The 18552-nt window shown below is 58.6% G+C and overlaps 1 protein-coding gene across 1 annotated transcript; it reads right to left on the minus strand.

Moving 5' to 3' along the window:
* Positions 1–3010: 3010 nt before the first annotated feature.
* Positions 3011–18299, minus strand: METRNL (meteorin like, glial cell differentiation regulator). The gene is made up of 4 exons (XM_070390115.1): positions 17913–18299; positions 11770–12155; positions 4789–4848; positions 3011–3832 (listed from the first exon to the last, which is right to left on the minus strand). Exons 1-4 carry the CDS (start codon positions 18071–18073, stop codon positions 3510–3512), a joined length of 930 nt encoding a protein of 309 aa, XP_070246216.1. The 5' UTR covers positions 18074–18299; the 3' UTR covers positions 3011–3509.
* Between the last annotated feature and the right edge of the window lie 253 nt (positions 18300–18552).

Consider the following 18552-nt stretch of genomic DNA (forward strand, 5'->3'; position numbering starts at 1 on the left):
ATCACTGTCCCCGCCCACCGCCCCTCCCTCCCAGGCCTGTTTGCTCCTCCCACACACCAGCTCCCCGCTTCCTCAAGGCCTGGCTCAACCCCGACCTCAAACACCTTGGATAAAACGGCAGTTCATCCGCCTCTGCCCCTCCACACTGCATCCCAGACCCAGCTCTGCCCTTTGTTTCCCTCCGCACCAGCGGTCACCTCAGTGTGATTCAGCATCTGTCAGTTTACATATTGACAGTCCCTCAGCTCTGGGGCAGCCTCCTGGTGCTGGAGCTGGAAGGGAAGCCCCGCAGGTGCATCTGACTCTAGGCTCCACTCTCACCCAGCAAAGAGGAGGCTCAGAGCAACAGTGCATGTGTCAGGCCATCCAGTCTGGCCTGGGATGTCCACAGGGGCCCTCACCTGGGGGCCAGCTGGCCTCTGGAGGCCAGGACAGGGACTCCCACATGCAGCAGTCTGGAGGTTTCCCTGGGTCCCAGTGGACCACACAGGCAGGTGTGGGTCAAGGGTAAGCCCTGGTGAGCACACGGCCCCTACACCTGGGGTCCATCCCACCCTGGCTCCTCCGGGCAGGCACCGATGGTGCTGGAAATGAGGTCTGGGGCATATGATGAGCAGCCCCCAGCTGGAGGTTGCAGGGGCAGCCTGACTCCTCAGGTGGTCGGGACAGGGGAGAGGTGGGTGGTCCCCTTGCATTGGGGTGCAGGGGCCTGAGGCTTCAGGAAGCCCAGACCAGCAGCAGGAGAGGGCCAGGGACCCATATATGTCCTAGGAAAGCACAGACTGGAGAGGAGGAGAAAGCACCCTCAGCATACGGGCACCATCAGGAAGCAGGAGAGCTGATGCCCACAGACGCCATGGTGGCCGAGAGGCTCAGAAGGTGTTTCCTGACCTTGATGTTATTGGGAAGCCCAGGACCTGGGGCTCCCACCAGCATGCCCAGTGTCACAGGGGCCAAGAGAGTAGGGATCTCATTTAGGGTCTGCCAGGAGGAGGTGTTTCTTGGGTGGTTCCTGGGCTTTGGCCGACCGGTGCAGAGTGTGCAAGATGGGAGAGAGTGGACACGAGGGGTGGGGGTGGGGGGCACCACTTGGCAGGAGGGAGGTGGGATCCAGGGGACCCCGGGCTAGGACTCAGGGCTCCTCCACGCCTCCCCTTCAACCTCTGGATGGAGGCACAGGGGGCTGCCGGCCTCTCCATCCACAGAGAGACGGGGGTTGCCCGGAGCCAAGACAGAGACACTGGGCCAAGGGCCACTGGTCAGTCATAAGGACCCTCCATAGAGCCTCCAGGTGCCTATTCCCCTCAGGGCTCCACAGTGTTGAGGGGCAGGAGTTCTGTTAAGAGAGTGGGCTGGTGCATGCGGGGGCCTCAGACCCCACAGTAGCCCCTGGGCAGCAGGAAGGCACAGGTTGGATGGAGGTGGGGGCTCTGCACCCCTTCAGAAATGGTGACCTTTCCAGCCTCTCCCCAAAACCCAGCGGCCCTGGACTACTGCCAGGGCTCTGCTTGGCCAAAGAGAGAAACCTCCCACGTGCCGGCACCAGGCACCCACCTGCGGGGCCACACTCTCAGCGCCAAACCCCACCCTCTCCCCAGCCTGTCCAACATGCTCCCTCCAGCCTCTCGCCAAGAGGCCTCCACCCCCAGGCACTTCCTGCAAAGCTTCAGCCTCACGTGGAGGAAACGCTGCTGTCCACCAGACATCAGCACATGGGGTCAAGGCCCCAGATCCTCCTGGGGCAAATCCCGGCATCCCTGTATTGACTGACGTGAGGGACGCCAGCCCAAAGCCCGACAATCTGGTTCTGCAGCATCCGCATGCCCAGCCAGCCCAGAAAACCCAATGCGTGAACCCAGGAGCGGGTCAGCTCCTCCCCCGCCTTGGGCCAGGCACGTCTGCTGCTGTTACAGGCGTCCTCCTGGCGTAACACATCCCAGTGACTAGCCACAGTGGGCCCTGTGCCCGTCACCAGACCTGCTGCTTCAGGTCATCACCCTGCTTCTTGCTGGGCAGGTATTGAGCACCTGCTTCTTGTTGCGACCTGCAGGAGCCCACAGGCCTGAGCCAGGGCACACCTGAGCTGACCCACACAGGCCTGAGCCGGCAGACAGCCACTCCTCATGGTGTGCCTGAGTTTTCTGTGCAGCTGGCTGGGTGTTCGTTGATCGGTGTCAGCCTCTCCCAGGTCCCTGGCGTCTCGGCAGTTGCTTGGGAAGAATCACAGCCTGGGGTCTGATTACATGAAAAACCTGTTAAGGTGAAGCCCTTAACAGGATGAACAGAGTATCTCCTGAGATTCTTATCTTACCCAGCACCTGTGCATGTGAACTCATTTGGAAATGAAGTCTTTGCAGGTATGATCAAGATGAGGTCTTACTGGGTCAGGGTGGGCCTGGGTCCAGCAATTGTTGGGCGTATAAGTGGAGGGACACGTGGACAGAGATACTCAGAGGGAAGAAGGCCAAGGGACAGCAGAACAGAGACTGTGATGTGTCCACCAGATCAAGGACCAAGGACTGTTGGCAGCACCAGAAGCTGGAAGAGACAAGGAGGGGTCTCCCCCGGCGCTGTTGCAGGGAGTGCACCCCTGCCCACACCTTGATTTTGGATTTCCGGTCTCTCAAACCATGTGAAAATAAGCACCTGTTATTTAAGCTCCTGGGTTGTGGTCATCTGCTTCGGCAGTTGTAGGACACTGACATCCTTGAGGATCTGGGGCTCAGAACAGCCCCTGGGTATCTAGACACTTGCCCTGGGATCAGGCATTTGGGGGAAGCTGAGGTCAAAGGGCAGCATCTGGGTTAACAGGAAGGGGGTGGGGTTGGTCCACCAGAAAGGCAGGGGTTGTAAGTATGGAGGTAACAGCCTCATTTAGAGTTGGGTCCAGTATGAAAGGTCCCTAACGCCAGGGCTGGCGGTGGGGGGCACTGACCCCAGGAGAAGATCTGACCTGGACCCCCAGCTAAGGGCCACACAGCCCTGACCAGGCCCGAAGACAGACGCGCCATTGATCCGTCAGAGGCTGGTCTTTATTCCCTGGAATGGAAACAGCCTGCAGTCCCAAAATGATGGTGGCTGGCAAAGCCCCCCCTTTAAAAATTCAAAAACAAAATGAAAAACCATTAGGTGTCTGGCTCCATAAATTTCCATCATAAGCAACAACTTTGAACAGTACCCAAGCCTGGTGTCGGGCGTCCGCAGTGGGCTATGGCCCCCACACTTCACCCAACACACCAGCCAAACACAGTGACTTCAGATGCTCAGAAAACAGTATGAAACGAACACAAAGGCATTTTACGACACGGGAGTTTGCTTCCTATGGACATTTCTTTTTTAAAAAAAATATAATAACTTAGTTGGCATGTTACAGCATCTCCGATCAATCTGTCAGGGAGTCCTTGGCTGGAACCTTGTGGGGCCACATGCAGCGTGTGCCTACCCAGCTGGAGCGCCAGGCACCCAGCACAGTGTGAGTGTCCACTGCTGCGGCCGCGGTCACCTGGCGCTCACTCCGTGCCCATCTCGCAGGGGTTCAGCCCCCTCTCCTCAGCGTCCCTGTACATCCTTTGGAAATCCTTGAAGCGTGGGGCGCAGCCAAGCCAGGCCTCCCCAAAGTGCATGTGGCCGGTGAAGAGAAACTCGCCGTGCCCAGGCCGGACGCCGCACTCCAGTAGCGTGGAGACGCGCCCCCGCCAGCCGCCACCCTCGCCCTCAGGGGCCGGCCGGAACACCCTGCTCTTCTGCCGGTAGAGCCGGCTCACGTTCAGGTGGATGGCCGACTCCTGCCGCTCCGGCTCGTGGGTGACTTTCTGGATGGAGCCTCGGACAACTGCAGAGGAAGGAGATGGGGGTCAGCAGGGTGCTCACCAAGCCAAGAGCACACCCTGCACCCCGCAGCAAAACTGGGAACTGATCCTGAATGCTGCCTTCCAGAAATTCTCATTAAAAAGTGCAATCCACACCCAAGAGGCTGCCTAGGGGCTGCCCAGCCACTCACACTGTCGGGGGGCCAAGATGTACTTCTCTCAAGGTCCAGTCACAGAAGTGGAGGAAAACAGAAGGTACAAACCTCACTGTGCACCAACTTTTCAAGTTGGAACAAGAAAAGTGACTGCAGTTAATACCCAAGATCTGCTGTGATCCTGCATCAAGATCGGACAGAAAGGGTGAAGCTTGGAGGAGAGGGAGGTGACAGGAAGAAGGACAGAGCAGGCACAGGCTTGGGGACCCTTAACCCAGCCCCAGATCCCCTCTGTGTGGGGCCAGAAAGAAGAAGGGGGGTTGCACTTCCACTCCCCAACTGCCCTGGGGGCCTAGAGGGCAGAGTCAGGTCCCGCTGGGCCGGTTCCAGCAAACTCATACTGAGTGTTGCCACCCTTAACCCGAGAATGTTTGTGCCAATGTCATAAACAGGCGGAGGCTGAGTCCCTGACCTCAGCCCTGGCCCCGCCAGTGCCTCTAACTCCCTCTTCGGAGCCTGCAAGGGACCTGGGTGTGGGTGGGGCACCAGGACTTGGGCTCAAGCACAAAGCAGGAAAATGCTCAATATCCCCTCAAACAGGAATTCCCACCTTAAAGAGGAATTCCCAACTCTCGCCCGGCCCTGCACACAGGTCCCTTCCCTTGGGCTGGGGCTAGGGTCACTCTAAATGAGTGGAAAGGAAGGCATTTTCCCATGACCTGCAATTGGTGATGGAAGGGGGGGCCAAGCCCAGTCTTCAGGAGAGTCTCTTCCCCCCAGGGGGTTTATTTCTCCCACATGGTGGGACCCTTCAGCATACTCACCAAAGTCGCTGGTGCAGACGGCCAAGAGAACCTCTGTGTGGCTGCAAGGGCGGCACGGGGCTGCAGGGAGAGGACAGAGCCAGGTGTGGGGTCAGATGGGGCCTGTGGAAGCTCGAGGAGCACCGACCCTCCCGCCGACAGCTCGCAGGCCATATAACATCCTATAAATCCTCTGCTATCAGCGGCAACTGTCTAGACCCAGGGGCCTCTGCCATCAAGGTGCCAAGAGAGCGAGCAGGCGGGACCGTGACCTCTGCCTCGTGGGTGGGGAGATGTCTCTAGGAGTTCCAGGCTCACCTAGGCCGCCTGCGATGGCATGAAAATGAAGGGCAAGTGGAGTTTTGTGCTGGACTGCACTCAGCTCATGTCTGCAGTCACACTTGGCAAGCAACCATTGGGCTCTAAGTCGCTTTTCGGTGCCGAAACCAACCCGAGCTCATCTGAAGCCGCATTCCTGACACCAGCCTGGCCAAGAGCCTTACATGGCCTCGGTGGTCAGGCCTGGAAATGCCAGGGCCTCCCACTCACACTGCCTGTCCCCACAGTCCCATCTGCCACCCGCATTCCACAGGAGGTCAAAGCACTGTCTAGAAGCGCCAGGAGGCTGTGGCCCTGCTTAGCGCATTGGTGGGAGTGAGAGACGTGTCCACCTGCTTCAGTGGTGGGGGCCTTGTCTAACCAATGGGACCGGGTGACCACCTCCAAACCCCTCCAGACACCTTTCACAGCAAGCTCAGTTCACAGGATCCCCTCTGAGATCCCTAGATGTTGGAGGAGGCTGATTCCTCCAGACAAACCAGTCCCTCTCGGTGGGCCTCTGCCCCGGCTCAGTCCTCACCCTGCCCTCCACCTACTGACTCAGATGGGCAGGAGCCCTCCAGAAAGGCTGGGGACGGGGTAAAGAGAAACCTCGAGACTCAGGGGACCCCCAGGGACCACGGCGCTCCTAACTCAAGAGTGGAAGTGGGGAGACACGAGTTTATTATTTGGCTCTGATGTTGCACTTTTCCTCACCTGTTTCTATGGGCCCAAACTCCCTAACAACAGAAACATTAGGTATGAACGCTCACCAGGACAAGCTTCCCTCGGCTCTTTCACATTCTAAAGGCCCCACAGGGTCTCCAGTCTTGACGCTCACTGGGCCTGGACAAAGCTACAGCTGTCTGCCTGCCTGGCTGTGAACTGGGCTGAGCCATCACCTGCCCAGGGGCTGCAGTCACTCGGGGCCCTGGAGGAGACAGGGAAACGCGGAGGAGAACAGGAGGGGCCTCTGGGACCCAGAGTGTGTGTGGGGGCAGCCAGAGATGACCCTGGAGTCTCCAGTGTCCTGGGACCCCCTGAGGATGGACATGACGTGTCCAGAGCGCTGGCCTTCCTGTCCTGCCCCCAGCGGGGGTGGGTGCACGCGTCCCAGTCCAGTCTGGCGAGTGCATGACTCACGGGCGTGTCTGTCAAGTTATCAGGAAAAAAGAGAAGCCACAGAACAAGAACAGCCTGTTGGAGCGTCGGAAGCATCTGAGAGGACTGAGCGCCTCCTGCCCTAGCTCCAAATCCCGTGCCTTCTGCCCACCTGTGGCTGTTTGTCACGAGTGTGGACCCCCAGCCTTGAGGGCCTCCCCTAAAAAAGAGGGTGGTCAACTGGGGGGTCCCCCACCTCTAGCCTGCTGGGGGTCTGCTGCCCACAGTGGGCCTGACAGAGGTCACTATGGTGAGGAAAGTGGGTTGCACGGCCTCACGTGCACTGGGGGACTTGCATCTTATGAGAGGCAGCTCATGGCAGTGGGGAGACTTCCCATCCTGGCGGTGTCCCCAAGGGACAGAGGCCCCCACCTGGGGCCCCGGGGCCAGGCCTTGCAAGCTCCAAGGGCAGGGGGATGAGAGGTGAGGTCTGCACAAACTCTCCAGAAGCTGAGATGGGCCCAGGCCACGCACCCTGGTTGGACTGCAGGCCTAGGTATGTGTAATCACCAAGCCCTGGAGCCTCACCGTCTGTGGGTCATAGGCTCCAGGACCTTGGCTGATTGCTGGGGAGAAAGGTGGCACGAGCTTGTCCCGGGCCCTGACTCAAGCCCAGTCCCATGGAGGATGTCCGAGGACCCGGTGGCCCCAGGGGCAGGTGGGCAGCAGCCTGCAGACCCTCCTGTCAAAGCCTCAATGAGCTGGCGCCACACAGACAGCTGGAGCTAACAAATCCCGCACCCCCTGCGACTCTCTATGACCCTGAGCTTTATGAAGTGTAGGCACCTTCGTGGAGAATCCAGGCTGCAGATGCTAACAGCAGCAGTCTGGAAACAATTATTAATCGGAGTCAGGCTTGTAAAGGCAGAGTGGAATGTGCTGGTTCCTGACACATCGAATCTCGTTTCCTTGCGGGGAAGGTGGGGAGGGGGTGACCCAGGGGCCGGGTGGAATTCTGGCCTGTGGTTCTCGGAAAAGGGGAGGGACAGGGGAGTGTGGACGTGGAGCAGATTACTCTGGAATGTGTATAAAATGAACTGAATGAAGTGGGGGAAAAAACAGGGTCGAGGAGACCAGCCTGGGGGTGGCAGGGACGCAGGTGAGAATGGCAGGTACAGATGGGAAGGGCAGCCCCCTACTGTCAGGCTCCGGGCAGCCCGACGCCCAAGGAGATGTTTGCAGATGGTGAGATGCTGGTTCAGCAGGTGGGACGGCCGAGGTAAGGATGACTGGGGTGGAGATCTTGTGTGAGACGCCCTCTGGGGTCTCCAGCACAGCCTCGCCAGGTGGGGAAACGCAGCATTTTAACAGGGAGGAAAGTGCAGATGGCAATGTGGCCAGTGTTCCCTAAGCTGAGAGCCTCCTCTGATTGGCACGACAACCCCGCGCTCACCCCAACTCCGGGCTGCAAGGTAACATTGCCCCACAGGACCCTGAGGGACCGAACTCAGGCTGGTCGCCCCCTGTAGAGGCCCCACAAGCACAGGGAACTCTCCCCTCACCGGCCGTCTCCTCCACACCTGCTCTCCTCCCTTCCTTTTCCTGGTGAGCAAGGAGTCACACCTTCCACCCCAAGAGCCCGGAGTTGGATAAGATGAAAAGTAATCTTAATAATGACTCGGGGAGCTGGAGAAGCACTGGTGCCAGAAACTAAATTTTCAAGGAAAAAATTAAGTTCTGTTTGCAGGAAATAACCAAGTTTCTTCTCATTTCTGCATGCTGTTGTTTACCTCCCATGGCCCCTCAAGGCCACTCCTATATTCTAAGGTGCCTGAGGTGGGGAATCTCAGCAGGGACCCCCGCAAAAGGGTCATTTGCCTCTGACTCACCAACAGAGCGGTTTCAAAGAGGAGGGGAGGTGAAGCCCATCAGAAACTCTGGTACCCAGGCCGCCTCACCCCACCTGACACCCACAAGCAGCGATGGGTGCCACTTCTGAGCCTTCCCGGCCGGCACAAGGGTGAGTCCTCCTGCCCCTCCCCACCCTCCAGCCGTGGGTCTGAAACACCACTGCCGTCCCCCTTCACCTGCACACAGGGGGCCAGCTCTGGGTGGGCATCACACACAGCCCTCCCCTGCTTCTCAGCTCCCTAAGCAGGAAAAGAACAGGCTGGAATCAAGGGTCCCAGAAGAACCCCAAAGATGGGGTCTGCCTCTGTCCCTTAGAACCAGACCGAGTAACACCCCTGCCCTCCCTTGCTGGCCACCCCAATGGGTCCCCCAGCCCACTGGGCCACGGGGGTACTGCCAGTGCCCGTTTACCCGAGTGTACTGGGACCCTGCGGAAGATGGTCGGCCGGGGCCACAGTGAGGCCTCGGCACACGGTCCAGGCGTGGCCTGGAGCTTCTTCCACTAGTGAGCTGCATCTGGCTGCTCGCCTGCCTTTTATATCCCGCCAGACTTTTCCAGCACCAGAGGAGAGAGTGCTGGCTTCCTCAGGCGCCCGGCGAGGCCCTCGTGGGAGGGGGAGGGGAGGGGCCAGGTCCCCCCGCTCTGGCCACTCGGCAGCCCAATCCCGAGTCCCCCGGGGCTGAAGGACCCCTGCCGCCCGCCTACCCCTCTGTCTCCGCCTGCCTCTCTGTTCTGGCCTCTTCTTTGGCTGTCGGCACGTCTCAGTTCATACGAGGCAGCCGATTGTGCAACATGATGAACACGAGGCTGACACGCTCGCCGTAAACACGCCCGGCGGAACCACCCAGAGCTGCGGCCGGCGAGGCTCATGCACACCTCCCCTCCTCTGGGATCCCAGCCCACAGGGCCTCTACTTTTCATGTCAGCACAAACTGGAACTCGTGACTCATCCGCGAGGGAGAAGGCTTGTCCACCTCCGCAGCAGGTTGCTTCCTGGGCTGCTCAGCCCCAGGACATGCGCTGGCCTCCACAGCCCACGCACCAGGGATCTGGCTTCACCGGGGTCTCCCAGATGGAGCCAGGGCCAGACAGGAGGGCACTGCCCTCTGAGAGCCCGCCCAGTCCCAGGGGAGGTCACTGCTGCCAGATGGCTGGGACCAGCATTCCACATTACGTACCCATTCCTTTGGCATTAAAAGCTTAGGGATGCATCCCTGGGGAGAAGGGATGGACCAGCCTCCCCGGATCCCTGCTACCCTCGCCTCCTTCAGGACAGAGAGGTGCTGGGCCCACAGCTGCCAGACCCTGGGAGCATCTTGAGTCCCCGTCTCAAGTTCTGACAGTTACTGCATATATACTGCCCCAGGCCAGCGCCCCAGCCACTGGGCAGATAGATGGACACTCACGCCCCATTACCCCCAGGGTCCCTGGGATCCCTGCAGGCCCCAGATTTAAAGTGACACTCCAGGGCCAGGCAAGCATATGGCTGGGAGTAACAAGGGCACCCCAGCAGCTCAATGTCCAGTCGCAGCCATGCAACCAGTGTGGGGCCCTGGCTAGTGACCAGATGACCCACCCCATCACATGGGGCCTCCTCTCTGGGACCCCACAGGGCTCTCCCAAATCCACTTACTGCCCTAGCCTGGAAACATGGACCTGGGGTCTGGGGAAGCTCAGATCCTGGCCCCAGAGAAGGCGAGAGAAAGTCTTGGGTCCCCAGGGCTGAGTCACAGGCTGAGTCACCCCAGGTTGCGACCACATGGTGAATTTTCCACCAGAGACTCCAGTCTGTGCTGACCAGAGCACCCAGGTGGCATCACAGAAAGACCTTTACGCCACGGCCTCTGAGAATCTGGTGGGAGCCGCACGGCAAAGAAGAACAAAGTTCCAGCCGGAGAGAACAAGTGACCAGTAGCCCAATGGTCTCAACCCATCAACATTTTAATCAGTAAAAGGAATGCTGGCGAGTTCCTAACATCTGCCCCCTCGGCCAACCATCGCCGTGGTCAGACACGTCAAATTTGGTGACTGGGTTTTTCCAGATTTTGTTTTTATGGCGAGTTTATCTCCAGTGGCTCCCCGCTCCATACGTATACACACCAGAGCGAGCCCCGGTGATCACTTGCTGGTGATCAAGATAAAGGCTGTTGTGGTTAAAGTTTTATTCAAGTCCTGGGGTTTTATAGCCACTTTCAGCATTCCTGACAGGGTCCTACCCAGTCAGGCCCTGGGGGGAGGGGTCCTACCTGGGCAGCCATACACTGAAGCTCTATAACAGACCAGTTTAGGTTGAGAGAGAGTGAAGGTTTTGGAAAATCATGGGAGTCAAGAACAATAGGACAATATACTGGAGATTCACATGCAGGAGAAAAGTCTACATTTCAAATCCTAGGAGGTCTGAGTTTTCCCAGTGGAAGATTTTATTCCCTAAAATGTGGAGACTATACTATTCTTGGGGCTGATCCACCCCTCACACCAGGTGTTTCGACCTCAGCACTGCTGACGTGTGGGACCAGGTCATCCTCCATGGTGGAGGGACCATGCCAACACTTGGGGCCAGCTCATTCTCCGTGTTGGGGCTGCCCTATGCACTATGGGGTGTGAGCAGGACCCCTGTCTCACCTCCATTACTTGATGCCAAAGCACTCCCCAGGGCCCATCATCTCAGTCAGTCACTGAAGAACAGCTGCCTGGAACCTGCCCCCAAGATTATCCGAGCTCCCACCTTCCCCTTGGGAGGCATCTTGCTACCGACTAGTTTTGGAATTGAGGAAGATGGTGCAGATGGCGCACCAAGTGCTGCCAGCCCCCGCCCCACACACTTGGACCCTGCAGAGCCATCTGTGTCTTGGGGCTAGAGCCCCCGGGCCTGGTTGTCCCTGATGAAACGACAAAGACCCTGAGTTTGCCCTGTGTGGGAGCTCTTGGGGCCACACACTCCTCTCTGCCCACAGAACTTTCCAGAGATCAACACTGCTCTCCCCACAGGGTGCAGCAGAGCTGTCTGCTGGCCTCAAAGAGAAGGAAGGAAAATCTGAAGCCAACACACCGGCCCTCAGCCACCCAGAGACTCCCTTGGGGACCTTGCCCGGAGTCCCCGGATTGTCACAGCCACTCAGCCGCCCCGCCTGGCACAGCGCTGGTGCCCTCTCTCCACACGGACGAGTCCTCACTGACACCCACACATAAATCGGCTGGGAAACCCGGGATCGGCTCATGATTCAGGACACCTCAGCTCGGGAACGGGAATCAGCCTCAACTCCCACCCAAAATGTTTCAGGGGCTGCAGCCGACACCCAGAGCACCTGACCGACTCGTGTGTCAGGAGAAACTTTGGAGGAGTTTGGATGGTAAAAGCACCCATTTCAAATTGCAGTCACAGCTGGTCCAGGGGAGAAGAGTGTACTGGGGGCCAGGACCATGTCTCGGTTCTGTTCTGACCCATGGCCATCGTCCTGAGTCCAAACTGCCCACAGCACTCCGGGGGCAGCCTCGGCCGCCCTTGGGCAGACCCACCAGGTCTGAAGCCCAGACTCGGGTAGCGTGTTCTTGCCTGGAGATTCTTCCTCATGAGAGGAGATGGGGGCAGGAGATGATGGATGGGGGGCAGGCCCAGCAAACAGGTGAGGAACCCCCCGAGGCCACCCCCGCACCCTGCATGCCACACTCACCCAACAGGGCGTGCAGGTCCGGCCCCGTGCGCCTGCTGGTCAGCTCGTACTGGAAGCCCGTGGTCCTCCTGCTGATGTCTTGCTGTGGCGTCGCCTCCACAAACAGGCCCCCCTGCTCGAAGCCGAAGCACGGCGCCTGGCCGGGCCCGAGGTCCCCGTCCCTCACCAGCAGTTTCAGTTCTCCAGTCTTTTCCAAATAAATATTGGCTCCCGAGGAGCCCCTAAGGGGCTTGATGCACAGAGTCAGGTTCCGGGAGGGCGAGAAGGTGTTGGGCCGTAGGTTCACGATGAGCGCCCCGGTCGGGTACATCCACTCGACGGTGCCCGCCGAGCAGCGCAGGTAAACTTGCTCCACCTCCTTCCTGTGGGCCTCGTGTGTCAGCCCGCTGCGGAGGGGGAGAGACGTGTCAGTTGGGAGATGCACCTGAGCACCGCGGTAAAGAATCTGCCTACAGTGCAGGAGCTGCAGTAGACATGGGTTCGATTCTCGGGTCAGAAAGATCCCCTGGAGGAGGGCACAGCAACCCACTTCAGTATTCTTGCCTGGAGAATCCCCATGGACCAAGGAGCCCGGCAGGCTACAGTCCATAGGGTTGCAAAGAGTTGGACAATGACTGAAGCAACTTGGCAGGGCATGGCAGCACCCCTCACCCACAGACAGGTGGGTGCTGTCGCCACCATGCAGCTGAGGGTCCATCTCCAGGGAGGGGGTGCGGCCACGTGCTCCCACCCATCCACTCTGAGCACTTTGGTACATGTGGGAGCTCCTGGCTCCTCTCAATACCCCAACACTCCGCTGGCCTCTGAGCCCAAGTCCTTGGGGTCTCTCCCTGAGCTGGGATGGTGACAGGTGCAGCGGAGGTGGGAAACATGGAAGGGATGGATCTTCCAAAAAATAAACAGGGAAACACCAGCAAGACGTTGGCACCAACCCAGGTTCCAGATGACCAAATGAGGGTCAGGAAGCTCATTTGATGGGAGATTCCCATTGAGTGGAGTGGAGACCAGGGAGCAGATTCAAGTGACAGGAAGCAGGCTGGAATGCCATGCACAGACAATAAAGAATGCACTCCAGGGAGCAGCTTTTAAACCAAAGGGAACATTAGCAATTTGGTTGGTGGGGGGGAGGTTGTTGGTAAGTTTTGTCTTTAGGGTCCCCATTAGACACAATGTTCCTATTGTCTTGAAGGCAATGATGTGACCGCTTTGTCATTCATTTGTAAACCTGAAGACCCTGCATTGCCGATCGTTTTTTTTTTTTTTTTCCAAAACAAACTCAAATATCATCAAAGCAAGATACACAAGTCAAGAAAAGGTCCTCCATGGGGAAACACAGGAGGGAACTGTGGAAAAAACCACAAAAGATCTGTGGATGCCTGTCTTCCCGATGGGGACTGCTGAGGAGTTCAGCGGGTTTCAGTCCTAATAAATGCCAAACAGGAAAAAATGAAGTGTGCTATGCTCTCGGGGTGGCAGGTCTTGAGTAAGTTGTAACGCTATGTTTTCGAGAAATTGAAACCATCAAAAACGTTCAAGTTTCCCCTACTCAAAACTTGTAATGTAAATGTCAGCTTGTGGTGACGGTTACGTCATGACCACCGAGCAGCCCTGGAACTCAACCCAGTGACTTCAACTAAATGTTTTATTACATGAAATTTGGTTCTGATCAGATCTCAGACAGGTTCACCCACATTCTTAGGATTTTTATGTGAAATAAACAATGCTATATTCAGAGCCCTGGCCTGAGTGAGTTACCAGAAACCTTTTCTGCAGAGGAGAAAACACATAACATATGGTTTGCATTTACTGTTGGTGACTCATGCTCTGGGCCCCGAAAAGCCTCGCTTTTCATACGACGGCCAGCTGCAGGCTGGGGCTGCACAGTCACCCTGCAGACCACATCAGAAGGAGGTGTCAAGGAGGTGAACTCCCTCCTAACCCCACTCCCCACCCCCAAGGCCTTGGGTCATAGGCAGCCTGGCCTCAGACGCCTACCGGGGCCGCACACGCAGAACAGACTTACAAATTACAGCCACATAAAACTCACACGAGCTCATCTGACACACAGGAGGGGATGGGTGTAATTACAGTGCTGGGCGACAAAATTAGACTAAATGGTGTGTGGTTGCCACAGATGACTATAATCAGCCCTGCTCTTATGCAGCCAAACAAACTTTATCACAGTGTCCCTCCTCTCCTGGCTCCAGCCTCGAGGGGCAGCTGGACACTTGCCCCATGCCCAGGAACCAATCCTCAACTCTCTCTCCCACAAAAACCATCCCGTTAAAGGCTTTGCTTCCCTCTCAGTGGGAAGAGGGGACCCTAGGGGTCGAGGGAGTGGAGAACCCATGGCAGAGGCTGTGGGTACCTCTCACTAAGTTGCCTTAACCTCAACAGTGGAGGGGGAAAAAGGGGTGAGCTTACCCTCCACCCACGTCTTGGCAGGGGTGAAGGGGGCCCTCATGGGGACCGATGGTCAGCCCACGCTGCCCAGGGGGAGGTGGACCCGAGGCCCCGGGGGCTGCCACCACCAGCCTGTGCCCATGACCACATGCATCCATTTACTCGCAAGTCACTCGCCACCTAAAAGAGGACTAGGAACAAAAAGACAGTGGACAGACAAGAAATCACTTGGCGCCCATCACTTTACCCTCTAGCAGGTCCACCCCATCCCCAGAACCTGCACAGGCTCTGCTCTGCCTCTTCTCTCTTTTTAAAAAGTTATTTATTTTTATTTACTTATTTGGCTGTGCCAGGTCCTACTTGCGGCACACGGGGTCTGCCATCTTCGCTGTGGCACACAGGACCTTTAGCTACACCATGTGAACTCTTAGTTATGGCATGCGGGACCTAGTCCCCTGACCAGGGATCAAACCCAGGCCCCCTACATTCTGAGCACAGAGTCTTAGCCACTGAACCACCAGGGAAGTCAGCACCTCTGCTGCTTCTCTCTTGTTTTACTAAAACATCAGGACCAACAAGACTCCCACTAGGCACCCAACACAGGAGTGTCCACGGTCACTTCACAGCAAGAGCTCCATTCAGACAGACATCTGCTCCGTTCAGCCTGGGGCCAGCTGAAGTAGAAGACTCGCGGTCTACCTAGTACCTACCGGAAAATCTAGTCACCACTGAAAGACTGAAAAAAACTTCTGTTAATGCAAAAGTGCTGGAGATGCAAACACACAACACATGGGTAATGGTCACTGGTGATGGTATTTAACGATTTTCATATGACATGCAAATGACATCCTAACCAAACAAAAATGAAATAACTATGCCCTGATGTGATGAAGCTAAAGGATGCAGGAAAAAAAAAATATGGTTCTATTCAGCCGTAGGAAACTGAGAAAACTCATTTGATCTTGGATTATTTTAACTGAATTAATGCATTAAAAAGGCGGGGGGGGGGGCAGGGAGTTGGGAAGTGTCACTCCCCAGGAGGACACACACCCGTGGAGCACCTTTATGGGAAAGATGGCAAATTCCAAGTTGCTACAGCGACTCTCTGACAGGGTCAGTGTGGTGGCAGCAGAGCCCACACCACTCATATCCACAGCTTGGTCCAAACCTTGAGTCACCAGAAGGAAGTGATGGTCTCTGGTTGACTAAAGTCAGGAAGAGCTTCAGATCAAGGGCGAAACCAAAAGGCTCTGCTTCCTGGAGTTACCTTTCATTTCCCACCTCGCAGGAGAGACAGCCCAGGTGTGACATACTGGCAGTGCCCAGCCCATCTCAGTGGGAAAGTTCATGGTCCACCTTTATGAGCAGGGCCTAATAAAGATAGGACGCATCCTGCCCTGGCCGAGGGAGAGGGATTTCAAAACCTACTTAATTGTTTGGATACACCCAGAAACACATCCAGCCTGTCAAATGTGAGTGGCCAGTGTCATAAAAAAGCAACTCCCTTCGTATCAGGGGATCAGAAACCGCCCGGCGCATTGGGGCTTGCACCACCCTGTGCTGTCTTTAGAACAGCTCATAAAAAGTCATAAACACTATAGAATCAGCAGGCAAAGCAGTGCACCAGGGTAAGAATCTGTCAGCTGATCTGTGAAAAAAAGGTAACTGGAGGGGCAGCGATTACAACGCTGGCGTGGGGGGAGGGGGGTCTTATGCTCCTGGAATGTGACTTGGACCTATCTCTGCTCCGATCCTGCCCATAACTTCTACAACCACTGCAGCCACCCTTGACAAGTTTCTACCTTTAGGGTGAGTGGAGGACATTGGAGGGTGTCCAAGACCAGGGGTTCATTAGCAATGATGGAGGGAAAGGGGGTACAGGCAAGTGGCTCTGTTTCTCCAGGTAGATAAGAGGATGCACAGGAAGAAGAAGGGATTCCTCTACTCCCTACAAACACCTATATGGTCCCCAGCTCCCTCGGGTCTCCAGGGGAGGCATCCTCTGCACACTTGTCCTCTAAGAATGTGAAAAGGGTGTCAGCTCCTCCTCTGGAAATTCAAGCTCACAGGGGTGGGACTGGGTTTCTGTTTTTGATCTGCTGAAGCAGGACACCCCAAGGCCTCATTTTGGGGATGCACTGATTCATCTAGCAGAGGCTGCAAAGCAGGGAGTTTAATTACCAGCGAGGGGGGAAAGGGCAGCCCCAGAAGAGTGTGTCAGAGTCAGAGGCTCCCAGCCAGCTCTGTGCTGGCGCCAGCATTCTCCAGGCCAACCCTCCCCCAGAGCTCGGATCTGCTGCACAGGGCCCAGTCTCAGCTCCACCAACCCCTGCTGCCGGGAGACCTTCTGTAGCCCGGAGGGCGGGTGACACCAGCCCAACCTCAGGAGCCCGGGACCTTCACTCTGGGATGGGTGGGAAGTAGAGAGAAAGGAGCAACGTAATTGCCAATTTCCACAAAGAACTGCGGGCTTCCCGGGTGGCTCAGCAGTAAAGAATCCGCCTGCAATGCAAGAGACCCGGGTTTGATCCCTGGGTGGGGAAGATCCCCTGGAGGAGGAAACAGCAACCCACTCCAGTATTCTTGCCGGGAAAATCCCACGGAGGAGCACGCACACTGGGTCTGGACATATCCAAGATGACCAGCAGCTGCCTTGCTGACGCACAACCCAGCACCCTGGCACAACCATGCCCTTCTCGGAAAAACCGTATTCACTCAAAATAACCCCATGACACCCCCACAGCATGAGGTGTCTGCCACGGGAGTCTTCCAACCAGAAGGCAGGGTTTTAGGGGCCCTGCAAGGTGGGACGCCCGGACACCCAGCCCCCAAGGGAGTCCCGGCCCACTGTTTTCGGAGAAGACGCCGCTAGCATCTCCCTCCCTCTGCAAACTCTTGAACCCGCAACTTCCGAAGCACATGCCGTCTTCTCCGACAGCGAGGTGCCGGGCTCTGGCCGGCGCCCTGGTAGACGACTGTTCTCGTCCTGAGTATCTGCGCTCTCACCAACCACCCCCCCTCCCCGCCCACGCTTGTGACTTGCCTGTCACACTGCAGTTAAAAAAAAAAAAAAAAGTCCTCGGCTGCCTGCCTTGGCGGAGGGCGTGAAGGGGGGTCGCCGAGCCCAGCGCGCGCTGCCAAGGGCGTCCTGACCTTCACCGGGCGGGGCGGGGGGCTCGACCAGGCCCAGAACTCGCCCGGCGCAAGGTGCCCGCCCGCGCGTCTCCGCCCGCACCGACGTGGTCAGCGCGCGGTCAGCGCCAGGGCCCCCTCTCCGACCACCGGAGCCGCCGCTCCCTCCTACCGACCCGTCAGTCCCTTCCCGCTCGGCCCTGAGCGCAGGCCCGGCTCCTCCCGGCCCGGGGCGCGCAACTCCTCGCCGAGGGCAGAGCCCGGGAAGGGACAGAGGGCTGACCCCCGATCGCCTCCAGTGAAGGGTCGCGGGGTCCGGGCTGCGGCTCTCTGGGAACCGAGTGGCGACCCGCGCGATCCTGCGCCGGGAGAACGGGCTGCCAGACGGAACCGACCCCACCGCGCTGCAGGCGCGCCTTCCCCTGGGCGTCCTCTGGGCCGGGGGACCGGGACGCCGCGGGCTCTTTTGTTCTAGAACCGGGGGCGGGGGAGGGCGGGGACCGCACTCGGCCTGGAGAGCTGGCCCCCGGGCCCCCGAGCCCCCGCGCGCTCGGCCCGCGCGGGAGGGGAGTGGACGCGAGGGCCGGGCTCGCGCCGCGCGGACTCACCTCCCCTTCCAGCTGCACAGGTCGCTCGAGTACTGCGCGCCCGCGCCGCCCAGTAGCACGGCCAGCAGCAGCAGCAGCGGCGGCGGTCCAGGGCCCGGGGCGGGGGGCCTCGGCCACAGCTGCCCCGCGCGCCCCCCAGCCGCCCGCGTCGCGCCCCGCATGCTCTGGCTCCGGCTCGGCCGCCTGTCCCGCGTCCGCGCCAAACGAGCAGACCCTCGACCCGGCGCGGCCGGGCGGCCGGGCTCCGAGTCCAGGCGGTCAGGTCGCGCACCCCCCGCGCCTCCAGGGCGGCCGCCCGCCCATCCCCGCCGGAGTCGGGGCCACCCGAGCCGCTGGACCCGTGCGCACAGATCCGCGCCCGCCGCCGCCGATAGAGCCTCTGAAGTCTGCAAGTCCGCGGTCCCGGTCCCGGCTCAGCTGGGGGGCGGTGCCCGTCCCGCCGCTCCGCCCCCGCTCCGGGTCCGCCCCCGCGCGCCGGAACTCCGCCCCTTGCGCCCGCGCCCCGCGCCCAGTACGCCCAGCTGGACGCGGCGGATACCCGAGTCTGCGGCGTGGCTGGGGCGCGGAGCGCCGGGGGCGTGTGGCCCAGGGGTGGGACAGGCTAGGCCGCCGCGGAGAGGAGAGGGCTGCGCGAGGGACG

The sequence above is a fragment of the Bos mutus genome, chromosome 19, assembly GCF_027580195.1.
Source record: "Bos mutus isolate GX-2022 chromosome 19, NWIPB_WYAK_1.1, whole genome shotgun sequence".
In the NCBI taxonomy this organism is placed as follows: domain Eukaryota; kingdom Metazoa; phylum Chordata; class Mammalia; order Artiodactyla; family Bovidae; genus Bos; species Bos mutus.

Coding starts and splice junctions, on each gene's coding strand:
- METRNL (XM_070390115.1), bottom strand. CDS start 18,073: ATGCGGGGCGCGACGCGGGCGGCTGGGGGGCGCGCGGGGCAGCTGTGG. Junction 12,156..17,912: donor CTGTGCAGCTGGAAGGGGAG/GTGAGTCCGCGC, acceptor CCCCCTCCGCAG/CGGGCTGACACACGAGGCCC. Junction 4,849..11,769: donor GGACCTGCACGCCCTGTTGG/GTGAGTGTGGCA, acceptor CTCTCCCTGCAG/CCCCGTGCCGCCCTTGCAGC.